This window comes from Lutjanus erythropterus, chromosome 16 (genome assembly GCF_056507025.1).
Source record: "Lutjanus erythropterus isolate fLutEry1 chromosome 16, fLutEry1.hap2, whole genome shotgun sequence".
Taxonomy (NCBI): domain Eukaryota; kingdom Metazoa; phylum Chordata; class Actinopteri; order Lutjaniformes; family Lutjanidae; genus Lutjanus; species Lutjanus erythropterus.
The window spans coordinates 6,396,944-6,418,405 of NC_139332.1; the positions used below are offsets into that span (position 1 = coordinate 6,396,944).

The window sequence follows — 21,462 nt, forward strand, 5'->3', positions numbered from 1 at the left end:
AGTGGGGCGGTGGGCAAAAAAATGACACCGTGCAACACCGGCAAGTAATAACCGGCAGGCCTAGCTTCCAGGTCTGCTTCCACGCTCCCAATGCAGTTGGAGATGTCCTGTTTTATAGACGTCTCTTTTATAATCGTGGTCTAGGCGCCTTTTTAAGCTGTTATTGTTGCACCACATATGGCCACTGGGACAAATTGACAGCAAGCCTGAGTAGCAGGGGCCATATCCAGCTCTCTTAATACATCCATGAAACTGACACGTCAGTTGCTCTTTTTTTTGCTTTCTGGTACAGTAGAAGCCGCTCAAGGCATGTTCACTGCCCCCAGTGGGTGATGCACCTGCATTATTAATATTAAAAGACATTAATCTTTACCACCAGGTAACCATAGGTGTCACCAGATCAACCAAGGATTGTAACTTTAAAGCTTGATGAATATAAATAGGTCACTCATCAGTTTCTGTGTTGAGTTGTGGGTTTGCTCTGCAGGGTTCTTAGTGACAGCTTTATAGCCGGGGTCCTGGGGCAAATACATTAGCAATCAGACAGGTTTTTAACAAGTCCCTTGCTGAAACCTTTTTTCTGAACCACTTTTCTGAAAAAGAATTACAGCTCTGCAGGTATATATCTAACACAGTGGTAAATGTACATTATATTTAGCAGACCTCCTTTGAGGTTGTAGTACATGATGTTTTATTAGCTATAGATGTGCACATGTGTAGGGCTGCTGTCACATGGATTGAAAAATCACAATGGCTCATAATGGTTATAATGACGAGTTACGATAATAAGGTTATATACTCTTTTAATGTGGCTGCCCCATGAAGTCTTTTGTTAAACTGTGTCTTGCAGTGGCGTATCCCCATGTCTCAACAATTAAACTGCTGGATAAAATGTTATTATTATCTATTGTAATGAGGGTCTGACAATAAGAAGCAGGATATAACAAGCTGAAATTCAGCAAATGCTATCACAATAGGGGCACACTCTTAAAAATAAGGGTTCTTTCTGAGGTTCTACTCAAGAAGAACCCTGATTTGAAAAAATGGTTTGTCAAGGTTTCTTTGTAAGACCAGGGGTTCCATTAGAAGTCCCCTTTCATCCAAAGAACCTTTTCTGGACGAGGACCACAATATCCAATATTTTTTTTTGCCTCATCTGGTTCATATGTTTCTTTGTAGAACCCTTGGAAGACAAGAGAGTTATAGTTGAAACCCTAATTAAATGTATTTTTAGATCCCCCTGGATGGGTTCTCACTGAAACCCTTTGACTATATTAAGGTTCTCAGGAGAACCCCCTGGGTGAGTTCTACATGAAACTCCTGGAATACAAAAGGGTCCTTGGAAGAGCTCCTAGGCTGGGTTCAAGATGAAATCCTTGTGATATATAAAAAAAAAGGCTCTCAGTACAACCCCCTGGGTGGGGTCTGGTTTGCACCCGTTAGGAGGTGGACTGGTTTGGGATAGAATCCCCAAGGAGGGTCCTGGTTGGAACATTACACCACAGAAGTGTTGTCTGGAGAAGCTCTCAAGGCTATGGTTCATAGTAGAACCTCTGTTGAATCTTCACAGACATCTCTCAAGGTTATTTTCCACCAAACTAGCTCTAGTTCTTGTGCTGGTTCCATTACAGTGTCTTGGAACCTTGGTGCTTTCTAGTGAACCAGCCAGCATTCTCCACCAGTTCTGAGAGGAACCATTTTATTCAAGGATGTCATCAACATTGGGTGCTATACAATGCTCAGTCACCTGTAGAATATGACACGCCCACTTTGGTTCCCAAGGAAAACCTGTTGTTTTTTGGTTCCAGCTTGTAGGGTCCAAACCCATTTTATTTATTTGTATGGAAATGCTCAGGACAGTTCAAATTTATGTGCTTGAACCAAAATGGTGCTGGTTCCATGTTGGTGGAAAAAGGTAGTAACCTACGAGGGCTTCTCCTATGAGGATAAACCAAAGAACCCTCTAGGGTTCTAGTTAGCACTTTTATTTCTAAGAGTGCAGCACTGGGTTGAGTCAGAGGCCTCTGACTGTCTTTTCCTGGCTAACATAATGTTGAATCAGTGGAATTGTGATTCTCTGAGTGATCAGAACCACTGTAGGATCTTTCTGCAGCTCCAGTGGTTTCATCTATGTGGTACGGGGTGCATGTCAGAGCCTTCAACAGTCATCCTGGATCAGACTGCTGTTTTAGGGGATTTGACACGGACTTAGTGTTGTTTTGGGTGCCGCAGGAAGGAAGCCCCCCATGCCAATCTCCCCCTTCAGCAGAGACATACCGGAGGAAAGGTGAAAGCAAACATGCATCCGTGTTCTCACTCTGTTCCTCTCGAATCACTGACACTGACATTTTGGCAAACCCCTCCTGGGCTCTGATGGCTTTGAAATCCAGAATGCAGTATCCTTTTTTTTTTCCTCCCTGAGAGAGGAAGCGACCAGGAGTGTTTGCTTGAGAGACAGACACAGATAGAAGGCTCTCAGTTCAAACAATAGGGGAGAGGGAGACAGAGACTGAGGGTGAAATGGAGTTGTTCCCCCCTTCCTCCCTACTGAATTATGTCTGAAGTTTGTAGTGCTCTTGAGAAAGGTGGCAGTTAAATTGGATTCCTCTCCCTGAACTCTTTCTTATCTGAAGTGCGATGACATCAAAGAATCCTTGCCTCGCTATTGTCTGCTGGCGTGTCACGTAAGTGGAGGAGGTGGGTTGAAGGCATATTTATAGGAGCAGTTTTTTACTGTAGTTGTGCGTATAGGACCATGGCAGGCAGGCCCAGAGGACACGCTGATGCTACTCCAGTTCTCTCTGAGGTGGCACAGAGGTCCTGTTAAGACCGTTCCTGGCTGCTTTTCATTTCCTCTCACCAGCTTCCCACACACAGATGCTGCCAGCTGTGTTCACCGGAGCGCTCGTCCAAGCCGCCGCAGTGGTGGGCGAGTTGTGTTTTTTTTTTTTTTTTCTCACATTGACACTCGGGCCCCCTTCTCTTTGTTTTTTTTTTTGTTCTCAGATGAAATATGGCCAACATTAGCTGACACTAAAGAACAGTGAGGACATGTTCATTACAAATCGAATCATCTTGAAAGAGTCACCACACTGCGACAAGAGGAGGCTTTTATTCATGTCAGCTCAGCCAGTAAAAAAGCATCAAATTCACATTTAGCTTTTGCAGCATTTGAAAAATGTCCCTAAAATCTGTGTGACAGCTCAATGGAATGACATCATATCATAAATTCTCAAATACTTTATTTATGCTTTATTTTCCTCAACTGTAGAGAGAGACCAGACCTATATTTTAAACAGGCTTATATTACATAATGCAGTTTCAAATATTTAATATGACACAATTACTACTGTATAAGTGTATATGATATATACTTTAACCAAGAAGATTTATTCATTCTAATTTCAAGTTTTCATATACAGGATGTAAATCCTCAACACCATATTGTACAAATCAAAACAAACTGTACAACAACAAAAAAAACAATATACTCACAATTTCCCAAATAATTACAAATCAGCTTCTTAGTTATGCAAAATATCCTTTGATGACCAGAATTTGTCCAGTCTATTTTTAAGAGATAAGGTACAATCAATGAAACATTAAAAGTAGCCCAAACCATCCCTTTCTGCATGCCAAAAAAGTTTAACAATGACAATGTTTCAGTCCCACTTGGATCGTCATCAGGCCAAAATGCTTCGAAAATGGTAGCCACATATTTATACATTATGCACCTCAATACATTGATAAACTCCGTGATGGTGTGGTTCACCATCCAAACAGCCCAGGCTGATAAACATCCAAAAACCATCAGCTTTTCAATAAATTGCATAGAATAAGGTGCACAGAGAAACGCAATAATACAAAACCCATACTGCAAAAATATCAAACAAATAAGAAAACATACCTGGTTTTTAATGTGAAGCAATTGTCATTGTTTTAGTTGTGTTTTAGTTTGTAAATTGTGCTAAATATACCTAAATGAGACATTGTGATTATTTAATTGAAATTTGAGAATAAGATGAGGTTTGAGTCCTGTATGAGACAGTTTGTCTTTTCTTTTCTTTCTTTTTTTTTTTTTCATTTTTTCAGTTCAGGGCAACACAACAATTTAGTTAGGTGACGCCACCAAAGTTAGTTAGGTTTAGGCAATAAAGCTACTTGGTTAGACTAAGGGTCCAATATTACTTAGGTAGGTTTAGGCACCAAAATTGGATATATACTTGGATATATGAAGGCACGTTTAGTTAGGTTTAGCCATCAACCTTGGTAAGGTTTAAGCACCGAAATTACTTGGTTTGGTTAAGGAACCAGGAGTACTTGGATAGATATAGGAATCAAAACTATTTGGTTAGATTTAGGCACCAAAACTACATGGTTAGGTTTGGGCCACAAACTTGGTAAGGTATAGGCATCAAAACTATTTGCGTAGCATTATGTACAAAACTACTTGGTTAGATTGAGGCATCAGAAGTACTTGGATAGATTTAGGCACCAAAATCACCTGAACAGATTTATGTACCAAAACCACTTGGTTAGGTTTAGGAAACAAAAGTACTTGGTTAGGTTTAAGAAAAAAATCATGATTTGTCTCTGCTAAGCTCGTGTAAATAGCAACATTGACTACTCCACCCTCTGTGCAAATAACATTCTCAGCTACTGATGTGTGGGTGCTAATAGCATTTGCCTTAGAATGATTTAGTGAAGGAGAACAGTCTGTACAGAACTCAAAGCAGGAATGTGTGTGAGTGTGACATGATTCTTTTGTTGCACTTATAGAATAAGCAGTGTGGAAATGTACTCTGCACTGAATTTACCTAAGTGAACTGGTGTAGTTCAATTTACAGTCTGTCTGTACTGAAGTTCTCTTTCCTCCGTGACCAGAATTATAATGTCTTTTGTCCAATAAATTGCAGAACAATGATGATTTATGATGACACATGCATTACCTATTACCTCTCCTGTCCCTGTGGATTTCCCTGCATGCCCACTGCTGGATTTTGTGGTGCAATGAAATTAACAGTGATAGCCAATTTCTAAATATGGCCCTAAAAGCAGAATGACTCACCCAGCATGATTTGTGTGATTATGGCGAGTCTGTCAGGGTGTATTGTCTGCCAGCAGCTATAGTCACCACCAATCCACAGCTTATCAAGCCAAACTCAGCATTCTGCCTCACTGTAAAGGGTCTTTTTTTTCTCCTCTTTTCAGTCACAGACAAAAAGGCAATAACTCCCCCGTGAAGCATCATCGCTTTGTTAAAATACAGAGATGTTGTCCAATTCAGTTGTGCTGCCAAACTCGCTGAGACAGGCCCCGAGATCCTTAAATGATTCCATCTCTTTGCATTTGGTTTTATTCCCCGCCTTATTTGTTTTCTCATCAGTGGGATGGCTTGTTAATGAAGAGCATGCTGCCAGAAGTGTAATAATACTCCTTCAATTCATTCATACTTAATAGCAATTTTTCACCTCTGGATCAAACACAACAGGGAGCCCAGATGAGTCACTGAGAGGGAGATTTCATGCTCTTGGCTAGCTGAGAATGCAGTGCAGACAGGAATGCACTGAGACTGTGACATCTGGGTAGGAGGGATACAGTGTGCAATGAGAGCATGCATCAGTTCTATAAGATAACCAGAGCGTCTCTCCAAAGCCACACATGTTTAGCTCCTCTTTGATACAGATATCAGTGCGCTGAAATAGTGCTCAAGCTGCTCCTGATGCCGGCAAGTGAGCTCTTTATTCCATTGCAGCCTGTAGCTATTTTTCATGGTAGTACACTAGCTTGCTGACTACTTCAGTCGAAAACGCTGTTGGAAAGCTCCAACTGGGTCTGTGGTGACCTCTTACACACCTCACTCCCTCCCGGCCTTGTTTGAATTAGGCTGGTGGATATAACACCACAGAGCGAGGATCCTTATCCTGTCAGTGCGCTACAATAACCGTGCCAGGATTACTTTAGCATCTGCAACAACGCCAAGCTGTTTGTATCCATAACCGATAGCGTGTCGTACAAATTAGACTGAAAATTGAGCTGCAGTGTTGGAAGAATTATGGTGAGAGGTTCAATAAAAATCCTGAAATGTATGCCCTCGAAAATTCCCACAATTGAACTAGAAAAAGTGGTGCCCATGGCCCGTACGCTACTATCTGCTAACATTGCAATACGTAGCAATTGATAGATGTGAAAATTACAATCATAAGAGACTACACCTGTCAGAGATGAGGCAAAATGATGGAATGAAGCCTGTGAAGTCTCAGTTTGCTTTCACTATGGAGTAACTTCTGAAACTGACACAGCCGTAAAATTTTTAATGTGTTGATTTCACGGTTTTTCAGCTGTGATGCTGCCGCTGCGGCTACTTTAGACGTTGCTAGCGCTTCCACTAGACGTGCCGCAGTGTGTTTCAGAAGCATCCCAGGTGTGACTTTCTGCTCTGCTTTGCCTCAAATCATTGACGGTATTGGACAACATTAGAGGTCCCCAAAAGTGAAACCAGAACATCTCAATCACCCCCTGGTGGCTGGCTGCAGTATGGGTCATAAATCCTTCCTCCCCGGTTTTAACAGGGAGGACACGGGCCAAACTAAAACATCAAAGTACATGCAAATGGCGGGATGGGAAGGGAGGGGAGGTTGCTGGTCACCACAGGAGTGGCCTTTCATGGTCATAGTGGGGTAGCTAAACTAAGTATTATGTGGACTGTTGCAATAAACTTGTTCAGTACATGCAAATGAGCTTTTGTCATCGTAGGTAGCTTTTATCACACTGATGTTTGTTCAAGTGTTCATTTTTCTGATCAGTTTGCTTTTAATTACTTATTTAATGCCATAAAAACAGGGTTTCATGCCATGATTGACAGCTGAGCTGTGCTCGCAATTGAAATGGCCGGCTGTGTGGGCGGGAACTTGATAGCGCGGCTCTAACGCTGATCACTACCGCACAGACTCTGGCTCCAAATGATGTCACCAGCGCAAGATGGCAGCGTTCGTATCCAGGATTTTTTTTTTTTTTCTCCAGTTTTGTACAGTGGGAGGAAGTGGAGCCACTGTCCATCTGACAAAGCAAGTCAAAAAGTAACAGCACAAAGAATCAGTCAGTTTTCAAAATAAAACATAAAGCATGCTCATAATCATAAAAACAGACAAAGAGGAACCATTTAACTGCATTTTGGAGGCACAAAAATAAATGAAAGTGAGCAAACCAGCAAAATCAGGCACTCCACTTCAAAAATACTCCTGCTGAAAACTGTGAAAACTTAAAGGGGCAGGTAACTATTCACTATTGACATCAGGTAGAACCACACATAAGCAACCAGCTACTGTACACCAAAGACAAGAGCAGGATGTTAGCCAGCATAATACACTAACCACCAAAGCAATTATCTGTTTCAGTTATGAATGTTTCATAATACTAGTGCAGATATAACTGAGCAGATCTGAATGAATGAAAATTCATGAAAATTGCAGTGTGCTGTTGTATGAGTATAATATTATATTTACAGTTTGTTTTGTTAAAGTCCACCTCCAGTCATATTTTAAACAATATGAAACGCTCTGCAAGAAGTAATAAATTGTCTAATTTTCTTTCTTTTTTTTTTTTTGTAAAAACAATACCTTGTTGTAATTGTTACCATATAGCTGTGCACTTTGCTTTCTTTAATTATTCATGAATATGAAAAACGTCCCCACCCTCTCCACACACCCTACACACCTCAAACAACACCCATACCCCTCATCATGGTAACTTCTCCTGTGGGCTGGGCATCGCTGCTAATGATATGTACAATACCACTCTCTCGATTAACGGGATTGGTTCTTCAGGTTTATGACATCATATGCCCAGCCTGACTGCAGTTTTTTTTTTTGCTCACTACAGTTTTAGATCAAGAAATGCTCAGACATGGCTTTTACCGCTTATTTCACTCCTGATATTCACTCCAAACATGAAAAACACCACATGGAAGAGTTAACAAGGTTTAGAAGCCTGATTTCAACTGGAGGGGGTCCTTAAGAGTATTAAGGTTATGTAATCAGTATTTCAGTTGGATACAGTCTGTACAAATAAAGAATAATCTGTGTAGTTTTGGTGAGTTTCAGTCTAATATGCACAATGGACGGTTCTTTAGTAAAAACTACTTCCAATGAAAACTCCTCACAGTGAGGTTTGTAAATTATCCAGGTTACACAGGATACTATAAAAGACTCTTGGCTGGTGAATGTTTTTAAATGTCATTTTCAGTGCTGTAAACACCACCACGCATTCACCTCCATAAATTTGTGAAATTCCATTTACACATATCACAAAACCTGCACAAATAAAACCAAACCAATTTGCATAGTTAGATAGAAACCTCCACAAGGGGTAAGTGAGAAAATCTGTTCCTTTCATATTTGGATGAACTCAGCGTTGAGGCTCTGTCTGTCAGTCTGTGGTAAAAGAACAGCACACTTATCTTGTTTTGTGCCATAAATCAGCAGATTTCTCACCCTGCAGACCCCCAGTAGAGGCTGCCAATCTCCTTGGCAATAGTTTTGTTTGTTTATGGTAATTACACTAAAATGAATGTGCTGATGATTTATTGACATCAAACCACTACATGTAGCATTTTGTCTTTGCAATTAGAACTAAATCACCATCCACTGTTGCTGTTTTTTTAAGATTCCTCTTCCTCACCTCTCTGTTATGCTGTGTAGCTGCCTGTAAGGACTCTAAGCGGGCTCTGGAGGTGTCCCAGCACGCCGAAGACATGGGTCTGATCCTCGGGGCCTGCGCCGGCGGTCTGGTGGTCCTCATCCTGCTTCTCGGGGCCATCGTCATCATCGTCAAGAAGGGGTGAGTGGCTGTGGAAATGTTTGTGTGTGTGTGAGTCGGCCAGCCGATGCGGGACGGCTTAGACCTTTTCAGAGTCAAACATTTACGTCTCTTAAGTCTTATTGTTCCTGTGTAGCCTATCCAAAGGAGTAAATTTATCTCTATCCCACTTGGCAGCTAGGGTCTATTGAGGAAAGCATTTGGCAATAAGAGTGAATTACAACCAGAGTTAGTGGAATGGTAGAGCATTAATCCTGAACTCTCCCACCACTGCCGCAGCCAAGCTTTTTTGTTTCATCTCATCTTTTAATTTCAAGGTCTGCGTGTTGGCTGAGCACATTCAAATGCAGCCTGCTCACACTGGAGTCGTTGGCTGCTTTCCACCTGCAAATTACCTCTGTCGTCGATTGCACCTGCAGTGTATTCTTCCTTGGCTTGCTGGGCAATGGTGGAACACTCATCTGAGTGTGAAATATTTCATCAAGGGGCATGTTATTCCATTGCCCACTCAATTACATGAGGCGAGCAGCTGTGAGGTGCCACTGGATGGGCTAGTAATTGGTTAGGAAGGTTGTTTTTGCCTTTTTTTTTTTTTCTTTTTTTCTTTTTCGGAGAGAGGAACTTCTCCACCCGAGGAATTTTCTCACAGAGAATAGAGGCAGAATGAATGGGATGTCTGGAAGAAGGCAGTGACTGATAAGATTCAGTGGGCCAATCTCGCAGGCACAATAGGAACTAGACAGCCACATGGGGGCTACAGGAGCAGACGTGTTTATATTTAGCTGAAAGATACTGTCACTGTGCATGTGCAAAGTGAGACTGTATGTGTAAATATGGAGAGCATGCTTTTAAGTAAAGAGTCAAATCGCTAACAAAATGAGAAAAAAAAATGAGATTTAATTTTTTGGGTCATGTGTTTTTCTTAGTTCCTACATTATAATATATCTTGATGTCACAATAAACGGTTGGTGGACACTGTAAACACCAGGAACTAGTCCAGAAAATAAATCCAAGACTTAATTGCTCTAACATGCTATATTTGGTACCACCTCATTTGAAGGGTTGTGTATAAGACTTAACACGGCTGGACCATGACCAAACGCAGCCTCCAAGACCGACAGTGTTCAGTTTGATAGGGAGTACAGTACCATAGTGGTTTTCTTGCCAGGTTTGACCCGGGGCAGAGTCAGTTAATAGGACAGCTAAGATAGCTAACTTGCTAATCCAGCTACAATTGGAGCAGTTGGCCTATTTTAGCCAGAAGAAAAGCTAGCTAGAAAAGCTGTCCATCAGGCAGTTCAAGATATCACCTTGGTACTGTACTGTCAAACTGGCCTTATAACATTTTATAACGTGTCACTGTAGTTGATGTCAAGGGACATGCTACATTTGGTACTTTGTTTGAAGGGATGTGTATGAAACGGAACATGGCCAGACCAGGGAATACAGTACCAAGGTGTTTGGGTTTTTTTTTTTTGCCAGGTTTGGCTCCTTCTACTCTGAGGCTAATTCAGCTAATAGGGCAGCTAGCTGCACAGTTAAGTGAGCTAACTAGCTCATGCCAGCTACAGTTAACAGCAGTTAGCAGTTAGCCTATGTAAGAAACTAAAGTAAAGCTAGCCATTTGTTCATCATGAAACTATATAATTACTCTGTTGCCTCACTGACATAACATTTAATAACTAAACAAAGTCTACTAAATAAAGAACTAAATAAAGTCCAGATGTTGCTATTTTAGTTTAGGTCAAGTGCATTATTCATGCCACCCATATAAAAGCATTTGGCAGTCTAATAACACTTAATGACATCTTTATGACTAGTCCAAAATGTATCACTGTAGCCGAGAGCAAGGAAAGTATTCATGGTACAGTTATAATCATGAGAGCTAATGACAAATCCAACCACATATGACAGTATCATGTAATATGAACAAACTGCATTCGGATAAAACTATGTCTTGATTAATGTCAAGTTGTCATAACAAAGGAGTTACTGTCTTGATTAATGTCAAGCTGTCATACCAAATACATTGTTGTCTTGATTAATGTCAAGTTGTCATACCAAAGACATTGTTGTCTAGTTCAATGCCAAGTTGTCATATCAAAGACATTATTGTCTAGATTAATGTCAAGCTGTCATAACAAAAACTAAAGCAATGTCAACTTTGCAACAAAAATTATTTAATGGACCAAATGACACTTAATGACAACAGTCAAAAACATTCATAAAGACTGACACCTGTCATATCACAGTTATGATGTGTCATGTCAGTCTCATGCACCACCCTTAAAATAATGTATTACCCCACACTTTAGAGAAATATTAGAATGTTGTCAAACAAAAGGTAAACAAAAGGTGCATTTTATGTTTTCTGTCTTTATGCCTGTGAAAAAAACAAAAAAAATCCTGCACACCATTGGTTCTTTACTCGTTTTATTTATGATGTTTTGGTCCTCAGACATCATGTAAAATTCAACTGACGAATTCTAACTGATGAAAGCCTGAAGACCCAAATGAGTAAATACATAAATAAAGTTAGTGCAAGTGATCTTGTGCAGGATGTTTTCACGGGGTCTTTTTGCTATAATATGTTTTTCTTTGGCTCTAAGAAACAATCTGTTATAAAATGTGTTATATCTTGAAATACTGGAAAGCACATTTTAACCATTTTTGAGAGGCTTTGGATAAGTTTGGCACTTGTACACCCGCCTTATAAAAGTTTAATGCTTTTACATATGAACCTTGGTGGACAAGTAGCAAGTGTTTCACAAAAATGTAAAATGAAAGAGTTTTATAATTCATATTTTAGTAGCTTCAGTAAAAACAACTTTGTTCACTGTCCTATGTCCTGATTCATTGATAAATTCAGTTATTTATGTGTATATATTTAATGGTATAAGTGTTTTCTTCAATTAATGGTGCACACCTGCCTCATTTGGTCCAGACTTTCAGAGTTCGATCCAAACCAAAATTACAAGAGTGAAACCCCCTCCAGACAGTGGTCTGGACCAAACAGTCAAACCTTGGACCAAATGAAAGGGATGATCTCGTCTGGATTATATTGATCCATGATGTTGTTGGATTCTGGTGGGAAAACATTCTTTTGGATGTTTCACACTTTCAGAACTATTACCGGAAATTCTGGCAGACTGGAAAAAGGAAAAACAATGCAACAAAAAGAAATGAACCGCAGTTGCAAAGGGGCAGAAGAAGAGATCAAATCTCTAATTGACATTTGGTTCAGCAACTTTATCAAGAGTCAGTTGGGAAAAAACGGCAAAAATTCTGCCACTTTGCAATTACTTTCATAAAGAATGAAAGAGAGACGAAATGACCTTTTTCACTCTGTGCTCTAATAACAGTTGAGAAAGCCTGGTGCCCTGTGAAACCTGCTGTACGCTATGTGCTGCTATATGCTATGTGGCAGGTTCTTCTGTGTAGAAAAGAGAACCAAATTTTGAATATGGTTAAAAGATGTTGCTGGGGAACCTCTAAAAACTACACATAGTCACATCTTAAGTGAACAAATGTTAGCAAAATGCTAGCTAACTACCAAGCTAACAATTGATTTAGGTTAGCTGGCTAGTTAGCGAGCATTTTGCTAACATTAGCTATCAGATGTAACTAGCTAGCTAATGATTGCTATAAATAAGCTAGCTAGTTAGTTAGCATTGTAGTACAGAACAAAACAATAGCTAACTAGCTAGCTAACAATTGCTGTAGCTCAGTTAGCTATTGTTTTGCTAAGCATTTACAGGTTCCCCAGTAAAACCTTTTACCCATCTTCAAAATGTGGTCTTCTAGGTGAGCCTAGCTCATAGCATGTTTGTGTACAGGAAACATGAAAGGAAAAAATTGACAGAGGTTCCAAAAGGGGTGGGGCTTAGGAAGGATCAATTGAATTGAACTGCCAAAACCCTGACATTGAGGAGACACAGCTCACACTGGTGATGACAACAGGACATAGATTTCATGCATAGTTCTTTAGTGCGCTCACATAATTGCTAAGTAAAAGCAAAATTAAGAGGATCAGATGTATACAATGTAACAAAAACATGAACCTTCGTTCGGATTTTGTTTTGGACTTTCAGGCATGAACACACCAGTAAGCCTAAAAGCCATGGTTCTGTAATGTTTACGTGAGAAGTTATGAAGCATTAGAGCAAATGAGTTGGAAATGTACTGCAGGAAGAGGTTAAGAAATGACAACATCATCCTATATACAGCAACATAAATACAAATATAAGGCAGACAGTCCTCAGAAATTGTACAAATTGAATTTTTTCATTGGTCCAAAGCTGTGTTATGCTGTGCAGACTGTCCTGTCTTCATTCTCGATGCTTTGATCCTGCTTCATGATTGCTTGCAAGGAACATTCCAATGCACTGAGCATCTTCATTTATCTTTCTGATGCCATCTTGATAAACCATAGTCACCTCTCTTTTTGTTTTCTCCTCACTCTCTGTCTCTCTCCTTTCCTCCTCCTTCATGCTAATCAGAAGGGACTTCTATTCTTACCCTTACTACCCGTAAGTTACTCCTCTCTCCATCCTCCACCCTGACACCCTGACGCCATCCTCCCTCCTTGCTTGCCCTTCGTAGCCACCAGGATTACTAGAGTGGAAATCAGCATTGCTATCTTCACCCCATCCTCCAGCTCAGACCCCCTCCCCTTTCCTTCCTCCTTCTCCTCCTCCTCCTCCTCCTCCTTTCACCTCCACCACAACCCCACTGCCACCCCCCCCTCCAACACTCTTCTTGCTATCACCAAATCGCACTTTCCCCCTTGTCCAGTTTCAATCTCGTAGCTCTTATATTTCCCCCTCGGTCCAATTTCTCATCTCCTCACCCGCCCTCCTTTCCTTTCTTCCTTATCTCTTTGCCTGTCTTTCTCTCATTCTGCCCCTTCTCTGCTGTCCTCTGTCTATTATTACTCCTTGGCCCCCCTCTCCTCTCTATCTGTCCCCCCCTCTCGCTTCTCTCTGCATCTCTACAGTAGGAAGAAGGTGGCCATAAACAAGGCAGCCATGTCCTACAGGCAGGAGAAAAGTCGGAAGCTGAGCTCTTTAGACTGCAGCATGACAGAGCAGAGCACTCTTCAGCAGGATGAGAGGATGGCCCACTCCTTCATGGATGCCCACGGCTGCAACGCTCGAAGTAAGACAGCGAGGAACATATGGGTACTCTTGAGAAAGTGTCTAGAGAGATGAAGCTCCCCTCCTTCCTGACCTTCAGCCATGTTTACTTCAGAGCTTGTATCCAATCTGTTCTGCCAGACCATAAGGTGCTCTCAACAGAGAAATCTCCTGCAAGTCTCTTGTCTGTTTGAATATTCTGCAGTGCCAGTCAGCCCCTCACATCTCGGCAGAAACGCTGACTTTTTTCTTTCCTTGAGCCGCCCCCTAGACTTTTCAGCAGAGTTTACGTTAATAAAAAAGAGCAGGGTCCGTGTCGTAGGGCGCGGGATGTCAGCGCCGTGCCTTGAACTGTATGTTTTCCCCGTTCCCAGATGAGCAGCGCAGCTCCGTCAACGAGTCCAGCAGCTTACTGGGAGGCTCGCCCCACCGCCACTGTCGGAGGAAGAGCTCGCCGTATCACACGGGTCAGCTCCACCCGGCTGTGAGGGTGGCTGACCTCCTCCAGCACATCAACCAGATGAAGACAGCTGAGGGATACGGCTTCAAACAGGAGTATGAGGTAAGAAAGCAGAAAAGAACAGGAGAAGAAGGAAAGGTAAACCACAGTAGTACTTACTCTTGGCAACAGTTTGGGGATGGATCAACATGACAATGTCCTCATGTATAATGTCCGGTCAATAAAGAAATGTTTTACTAGCCTGCACTAGCTTGCACACAGAGTTGAAAAATGTATTCCCATACAATTACAAATTAACTGTTTTTTTAAAAAAATGGAGTCAGTAACCTTATCCAAGTTTTACAATATTAAAGAAACTTTTAACGTTTTCACTTGGTCTGTTTAGCTCCCAGTTGGTCTAACCTTAGCGGTTGTTCTGTGTAATTAACGTTAGCAGTTGATCTGTGTAGCTAATGCTAGCAGTTATCTGTGTAGCTAACATTAGCACATGGTCTGTGTAGCTAACATTAGCATTCAGTCTATAGCTAACATTAGTGATTGGTCTGTGTAGCTAAAGTTAGCAGTTGATTTTTGTAGCTATGTTAGCGAGTGGTCTGTGTAACTAATGTTAGGAGGTGGTCTGTGTATCTTAAGTTCGCGGTTGATGTGTGTAGCTAAAGTTAGCAGTGGGTCAGTGTAACTAATGCTAGCAGTTGGTCTTTGCAGCTAATGTTAGCGGTTTGTCTGTGTAAATAAAGTTAGCTGTTGATGTTTGTAGCTGAAGTTGCTGTTTAGTCTGTAGCTAACATTAGCGAGTGGTCTGTGTAACTAAAGTTTACAGTTGGCCCGTTAGCAATCGGTCTGTAGCTAACGTTAGCCATTGGTCTGTGTAACTAACTTCAGTAGTTGGTCCTACATGTTCCTTTAAATTAGATGTTGAGAAAAGAGATAATGTATAGGCAACTTTCAGATCAGCTGGTTTCACTGAGACCAGAGTGTTGAGACTCAAAAAGTGTTGTAATGTGTTCGCACTGCACATTATTGTATGGTTCCTTACTTTAAAATGCATTTCAAAATTATAATCCAGCTAATAATCCCCAGTTTTACTACATGTAACTGTAATCTGACAACATCTTATTTTTTTGTAAACCTTTTTTTGTTCAGTAATTATGTAATACAGTTACATGTAATCCATTACTCCTACAAGTCTGCCTATGGGCTGTTGCACATGCTGCTGTGTGTCTAACATAGCTTATTTTGAAAGTAATGTGGGAGTTATATTACAGCATGGGAAAATAAAAATGGAGACTGTCCTTGCAAGAAAAACGACAGCATCAGTCATTTCAGAAAGTGCCCCAAAATGACATGTTTACACTCAAGCAGCCTGTGGCAGCCGTAGAAATAATCATACTTGTCCATTGAGAGCAAAACAGGAAGAAAAGTGATGTTATAAACCAAAAAAACAAGTCTGACTTTCTGATCATGTCTTGTTTCCATCCACAAATCAACATTGTTTTTTAAATCATGACCGCAAGTGTTCCCTGTCTTTAACCACATGCTTATTATGTAACCATGACGATGAACCTCTACTCACTAGAGATGCATCAGTTGCAATTTTCTTGACTGATTCCGATTTGTTTTGAGAAGTTTAATCCGCCAATTCAGATTTCTTTCTAAAAACTACAATTGACTTTATAATAAACTTTATAAAGTTTATTGGCCAGTGCATTTTTGTACAAGTAAATTACAAATTGCACCATATCCCAGTTTATACATCTAAAATGTTTTACTGTCCTAAAACAAAACAGGTGCAACAGATCTATATAACAACCTACTGACATTTATTAACATTAAATTCTTGTAATTACCTTTAAAATGCACCAGATTACAGGATCTTTTCTCTTTTTTTAACACATTTAAAAATTAAAAAAAAAGTGCACCAGGTTACAGGACAAACCTTGGTTATAGAAACCGAAAATATAATAAAACATCTTTATGTTGTTGTCAAAACCAGAGACAACTCTACCTTGTCAACAGATAGTGGGTGTCTTTTCTCATCTGATCAGGCTGCCGGCTTGTGGCTGAATTGTGAGCTTTACGTCTTATTCATTCACAATAAAGAATGCATGTGTGTGTGCTGCTGTGCGTATAATGTGAACCTTCTCACAGCCAATGCATGTGGATTTGACCGGCACAGAATCAGATATCTGACACTGATTGGTCGATCACCGGCCATGGCCAGTCAAGCTGAAAACCATCTGATTCCAGTCACTGGCTGATTGATCGGTGAATCTCTATCCCTCACCTTAACTGCAACCAGGTTTGCCTGACCGTAATCAAGTAGTTATTTTAACTGTGAAGTTAGCAAACTGGAGAAATTATTGACACATTTTCACTGAAAGCAAACTTCACTGGTTAGCAGTTGCTTCCTCTTTCCTATTACCTGAATCGTGGACGTCAGCCTCTGGGACAATGTTTTCATTACACTTGACTTAGTTAAGTTAAAGCACTAATTCAGCACAGACTAACAACTGAACAAAAGGCCAAGTGTTGTCTAAAAGTAAGCAATTGCAATGTAGCAGTCAGCGTTGAGTTAACTCTCAAACGTACAGTCAAACTTGCATTCGCTTGGTGCAACAGGCTGCAGATCTCAACCCTATCCAGCACCTTTGGAATGAACTTGAATGCCGACCGCCAGCCAGACCTTATCACACAAAATTAATGTTGGCCCTCACTCCGAATGGGAGCCAATTTCAACATCTGTTTTAAGGTCGGTGCTATAGCACATTAATTCCCATGAGTTTGGAATGAGACGTTGAAATATCACATATAATATTCGGGTGCCCATGTGCAGCCCTTTTCCATCGGCGAGAACTTAACAACCTGTAACCCGGGACCGCTCATAACTTGAGCTGGGAGGCTTCGTTCTCATGCTGAAGGCGCTCAAACCTGTGAGATTTCATGTACAGGATGCTTCCTCTAACACATATACCAGCCCTCTCTCCAGGTGGCAAAGAAAAAGGAGTGAAAACAGTTTTGCACGTGGCATCGTTTAGAAATTTTTGATATTTTTTAGGTGCAGTTGGCATACAGAGCACCTCTGTATTGCTGCAGTCAACTACTGTCTGCTTTGAAAAGGCTTAAATGGAGCGTTTAATATTCATGAGCGAGCAGTAAAATGCTGTTTTACTTCATCTGCATTACAGAGATAATGCAGATATACTGAACTTTCCGGTGCTGTGGGGACTAATTATGCTTTTCAAAGTTACTCCTTTCAGCTTTCTTTTTCCTTTAATATGTAGTCCTCCACATCAACCAGCGGTGATGAGGCTCTTTTTTTTTTCTTCTTATTGCACGTTCACCTGCAGGAAGCCAGATGCACTTTTTCGATTCATTAAGATCCCTGAGGGGCCAACAAATCCCCCCCCCCTTCCAAAATCAATATATGGGTCGCTTTTTCACTCCTCAGTCTGGCTCCCCGTCGCCTGGAGAAATAAACAAGATGAAGGGGATCAGTGTGCACACTACTGTCAGACTTCATAACCCTTATTTCCCACCGGGTCGTGCCGCTGCCATTGATCAGACGCGTTGCGAGGCATTGTGGGGGGTTGTGAATGAGTCAGGTCCTCTGTGCTGGGAGGGTGTACTGTATGTGTAATGCGTGGAAGCCAACATCTGGAACCAGAGCCAGTGAATAAACACGGTGAGGGAGAGTGTGTCACCCTCCATGACTGATGCACTCCTGTGGGTGAAGCCATATCATTTTGTTTCACCTGTTTCCAACTCAAATGTAGCGTCAACTTAAAGGGATAGTCCAGACTTTTTGGTTGGGTTGTTGAGTTGTTAATCTTTAGTATTTCCTTCAGGCAGAAGTGGGAAGTAACTTTAACACACATATCTGTACTTTCTACTCCTTACATTCTCAAAACAGACTTTTTACTTTAGTTTTCATGCATTTGACAAGAATTATTGATTATTTTTATTTTGCATCACTGCATGCAGCCTTCCCAACAATCCCAACTGATTTCAACCTAAATGAATGAAATGATAACAAACAGAAAAGAGGCTTCTGCAGTGTATCCATCAGTGCATATCAAGTACAAAAAAGACAAAAAACAGTAAGAAGATGAAAAAGGGTGTAATAAGACTAAGATCAATGTAAAAGGACCCCAAAAAGATGTAAAAGACCTAACCAGCCAAGATAGATGTAACAAGACACAAAAGACATAACAAGACGAAAAAGACGTAACAAAGCAAAAAACTACATAAAAGATGGCTACTTCTCACTTTTAAACTTTCAGTACATTTCAGAGCCTTTTCCACTTTTACTTGAGTAAAGTTGTTGAGTCAGCATTTCTACTTTTACCAGACTCTTTTTGAATACATGTATCTGTACTTCTACTTGAGTAAACAATGTGTGGACTTTTGCCACCTCTTCCGACAGTAGATGACAGTTGGCACGCCTCCATTTTGGAGAAGCAGCAGGAGTACCTGTGAAGGAAGCCAAGTGATGTAAGCGTAAGTGTACACTATACAGTATTTAGAATATTTTCTCTGCTTTACCTTGATTGAGGAGGCTAAAATACATTGTGTTGCTGAGCCTGTCCACAGCAGTACATTTCTTAGCTTCCTTCACTGGTACTCCTGCTGCTTCTCCAAACTGCAGGAGTGCCGACCGCCATCTACTGTAGGTATACATCATACAACCTCACTTCCAAAAAAATCTCTTTAACACCACAGCACAGTGACATGATGTAGAGCCTAATAAAGAGCACTTAAATTAGCTGCACTAATCAGTATTCTTTATATGAACAACAGAACAAATTACTATATTTAATGTGAAACGTGTCACTATTAGAGAGAGAACCACAGAAAATGTTTACCCAACTCTGCTGCTCCCATCAACAGAGTTTTTTAGTCTTTATTAGCTTATTTTTGCTGCACTGATTAACTGTTTCCAACCACAGCAAGCAGCTTTTTTCAGCAAAAAAAGCTCCAATAATCCACTGTAATTTACCTGCTCAGCACCAAATAACAGACAGACACAGTTTGCAACTAGCTGGTGAACACAGAGAAGAATATAGAGTCAGATATATTTTTTCAGGAGTTGGTGGACACTTAAAATGAATGCTAATGTTGCTACTGTGTCTCCTGGCTGATCTTTCATATCAAATTTATCATTCGCCATTTGCAAGAGGCTCCCAAATGTTTGCTCACATATTATTGCATACTTTTTCTATGCTTAAAAAGTCAATTACTGCAGCTTTAAAGGGACTGTGTGAAGTAAATTGCATGTATTAATCACTTTGTGTTGTCAGCGTGTGAAGGGATTGTAACATAGCTTTAAAAAGGAGCGCTTGTCCGACTCACTTGGTTGCAGCAGCAACTTGAGGACTGTTTTATAAAGGACTCAGGGCATTTTTTCCTGGGAAAATCCAAAGGGTGCAACGTTTTTACACGCTCCTGAGTGCCTCACTCTCATTAGCTCCCCTACAACACATCAGCGTGCAACACTAGCTAACATTAGTCCACTAATGTTAATAAATGACCAGCACTCACCACAGCACAAGCCCTAATTTATTTACCTGATGATGCTCATCTTTGCCGAAGACAAATTCCTTGCTAGTTATCTCTGCCAAAGTTAGACCACTTTTTGTTCTTTCACATGAAAGATTTCTGTTGTTTCTCACTAGTTTTAAGTACATGACACTTGGTTGGAAAAGGGTGATTTGGAATATTTGTAATTTTATTAAAAATTGACGAGAGTTGTGGGGTTGTTTGCTCATGTTGCCAGGCCACAGTCAATAAAATCTGATATAATCACATCGAAAGGGTCCTGATGAGGCAGATTCGCTGGGTTTTTGGTTGTTAAACCCTTCATAAATATTACCAAGGGATTTCTGAACTTTAACTGATTATTACTTATTTACTCATGAATGTTTAATGTTACAGAGAAATGCTTTGAAATTTGAAACCAAATTTTTCAGGGGTTTAAGAGTTGAGCATGTTGAGTTTAGCTGATGAGCTAATAGCAATAGAAACAGATAAAGTAAAGCTCCATGAAGGTGAGCAGGATGCTGTCGAGGCTCCCAAATATACAGAGTGCTGCTGGACGGAGGCAGGTTTGTTAAGAAGGATTAGATCAGGTATTACCTGAACAGATTCCAGGAGTTGATGTAATCCCCTGATCAGCTTGCTTTGTGCGGCTCGACCGGGGTCTCAGGTGGTCCCAATTTGGCCCTCCCATGGCTCAGAGGAGGAGGGGGGAGGGGGTTGATCGGCCGCAACATGAAAGACGGGCGCGAGGGCCTGGATGTGCCTGCCGATACAGCAGGCAGATCAGGCTGCGGCTTAAAATTCAACAGAACGTGAAATGACACGCGCCGGGCCCCGTCCGTGCTCTGTTTTGTTTACCCCCCCACCCCCCCGCCCCGCTCCAGCTTCACTTACACTATTGATTTATATTCAATGACTCATCTTGTCGCACCAGCAGATTTAGTAGATGGGTGTCATAAACAGCTGTCGCAAATTTAGCCGTTTAACACTGAGGTATTACGGAGCAATGGCTTCTTCAAGCAGCGAGCCTCACACTGTGTCGAGAATGAGAATGACTGCGGCGGGCCTCCTCCTCCTCCTCCTCCTCCTCCCCCTTCTCAAGGCCGCAACCATCTCTCAGTGCCGCGTGTCATCCCGCAGCCTCAGTGTCGCCCTGCGATGTTGTGGCAGATGTCTTTTGATGACTTGGCAAGTGGTTATGATAGTGAAGTTACTCAGACAACCTTAGGGTAACACTTGGCATTAGCACAGTTGTTTCTAAGATGCATCAAAGACACATCGCTCCTGTGTTTTTTTGTTTTTTTCTTATTTAACTTCTGACTTTACCTTGCAGAGTTTTTTCGATGGCTGGGACGTCACGAAAAAGAAGGACAAGACCAAAGGGAGACACGATAGCCTGCTCAGCCGTAAGTACTCCGAGGTTACAAGACATAAGACACTGATGTTATCATCACTTGGCTGTGTTTCAGCACACCTTAATGTTTATTGGCCTTTCATACACACACTGTAAAGTAG

The 21,462-nt window shown here is 41.1% G+C and overlaps 1 protein-coding gene across 6 annotated transcripts in view; it reads left to right on the top strand.

Annotated features, from left to right (window-relative positions):
• ptprua (protein tyrosine phosphatase receptor type Ua) overlaps nt 1-21,462 on the top strand; it is a 310,129-nt gene that overhangs the window by 235,158 nt on the left and 53,509 nt on the right. For 4 of the 6 annotated variants that reach the window (XM_084739999.1, XM_084740002.1, XM_084740000.1 and 1 more), the window contains exons 14-18: nt 8,700-8,838; nt 13,317-13,346; nt 13,814-13,974; nt 14,327-14,514; nt 21,281-21,353. In XM_084739999.1, the coding sequence (XP_084596125.1) occupies nt 8,700-8,838; nt 13,317-13,346; nt 13,814-13,974; nt 14,327-14,514; nt 21,281-21,353 (591 nt within the window). The remainder of the gene's footprint in view (nt 1-8,699; nt 8,839-13,316; nt 13,347-13,813; nt 13,975-14,326; nt 14,515-21,280; nt 21,354-21,462) is intronic. The other 2 variants (XM_084740001.1, XM_084740004.1) reach the window with 1 other exon arrangement.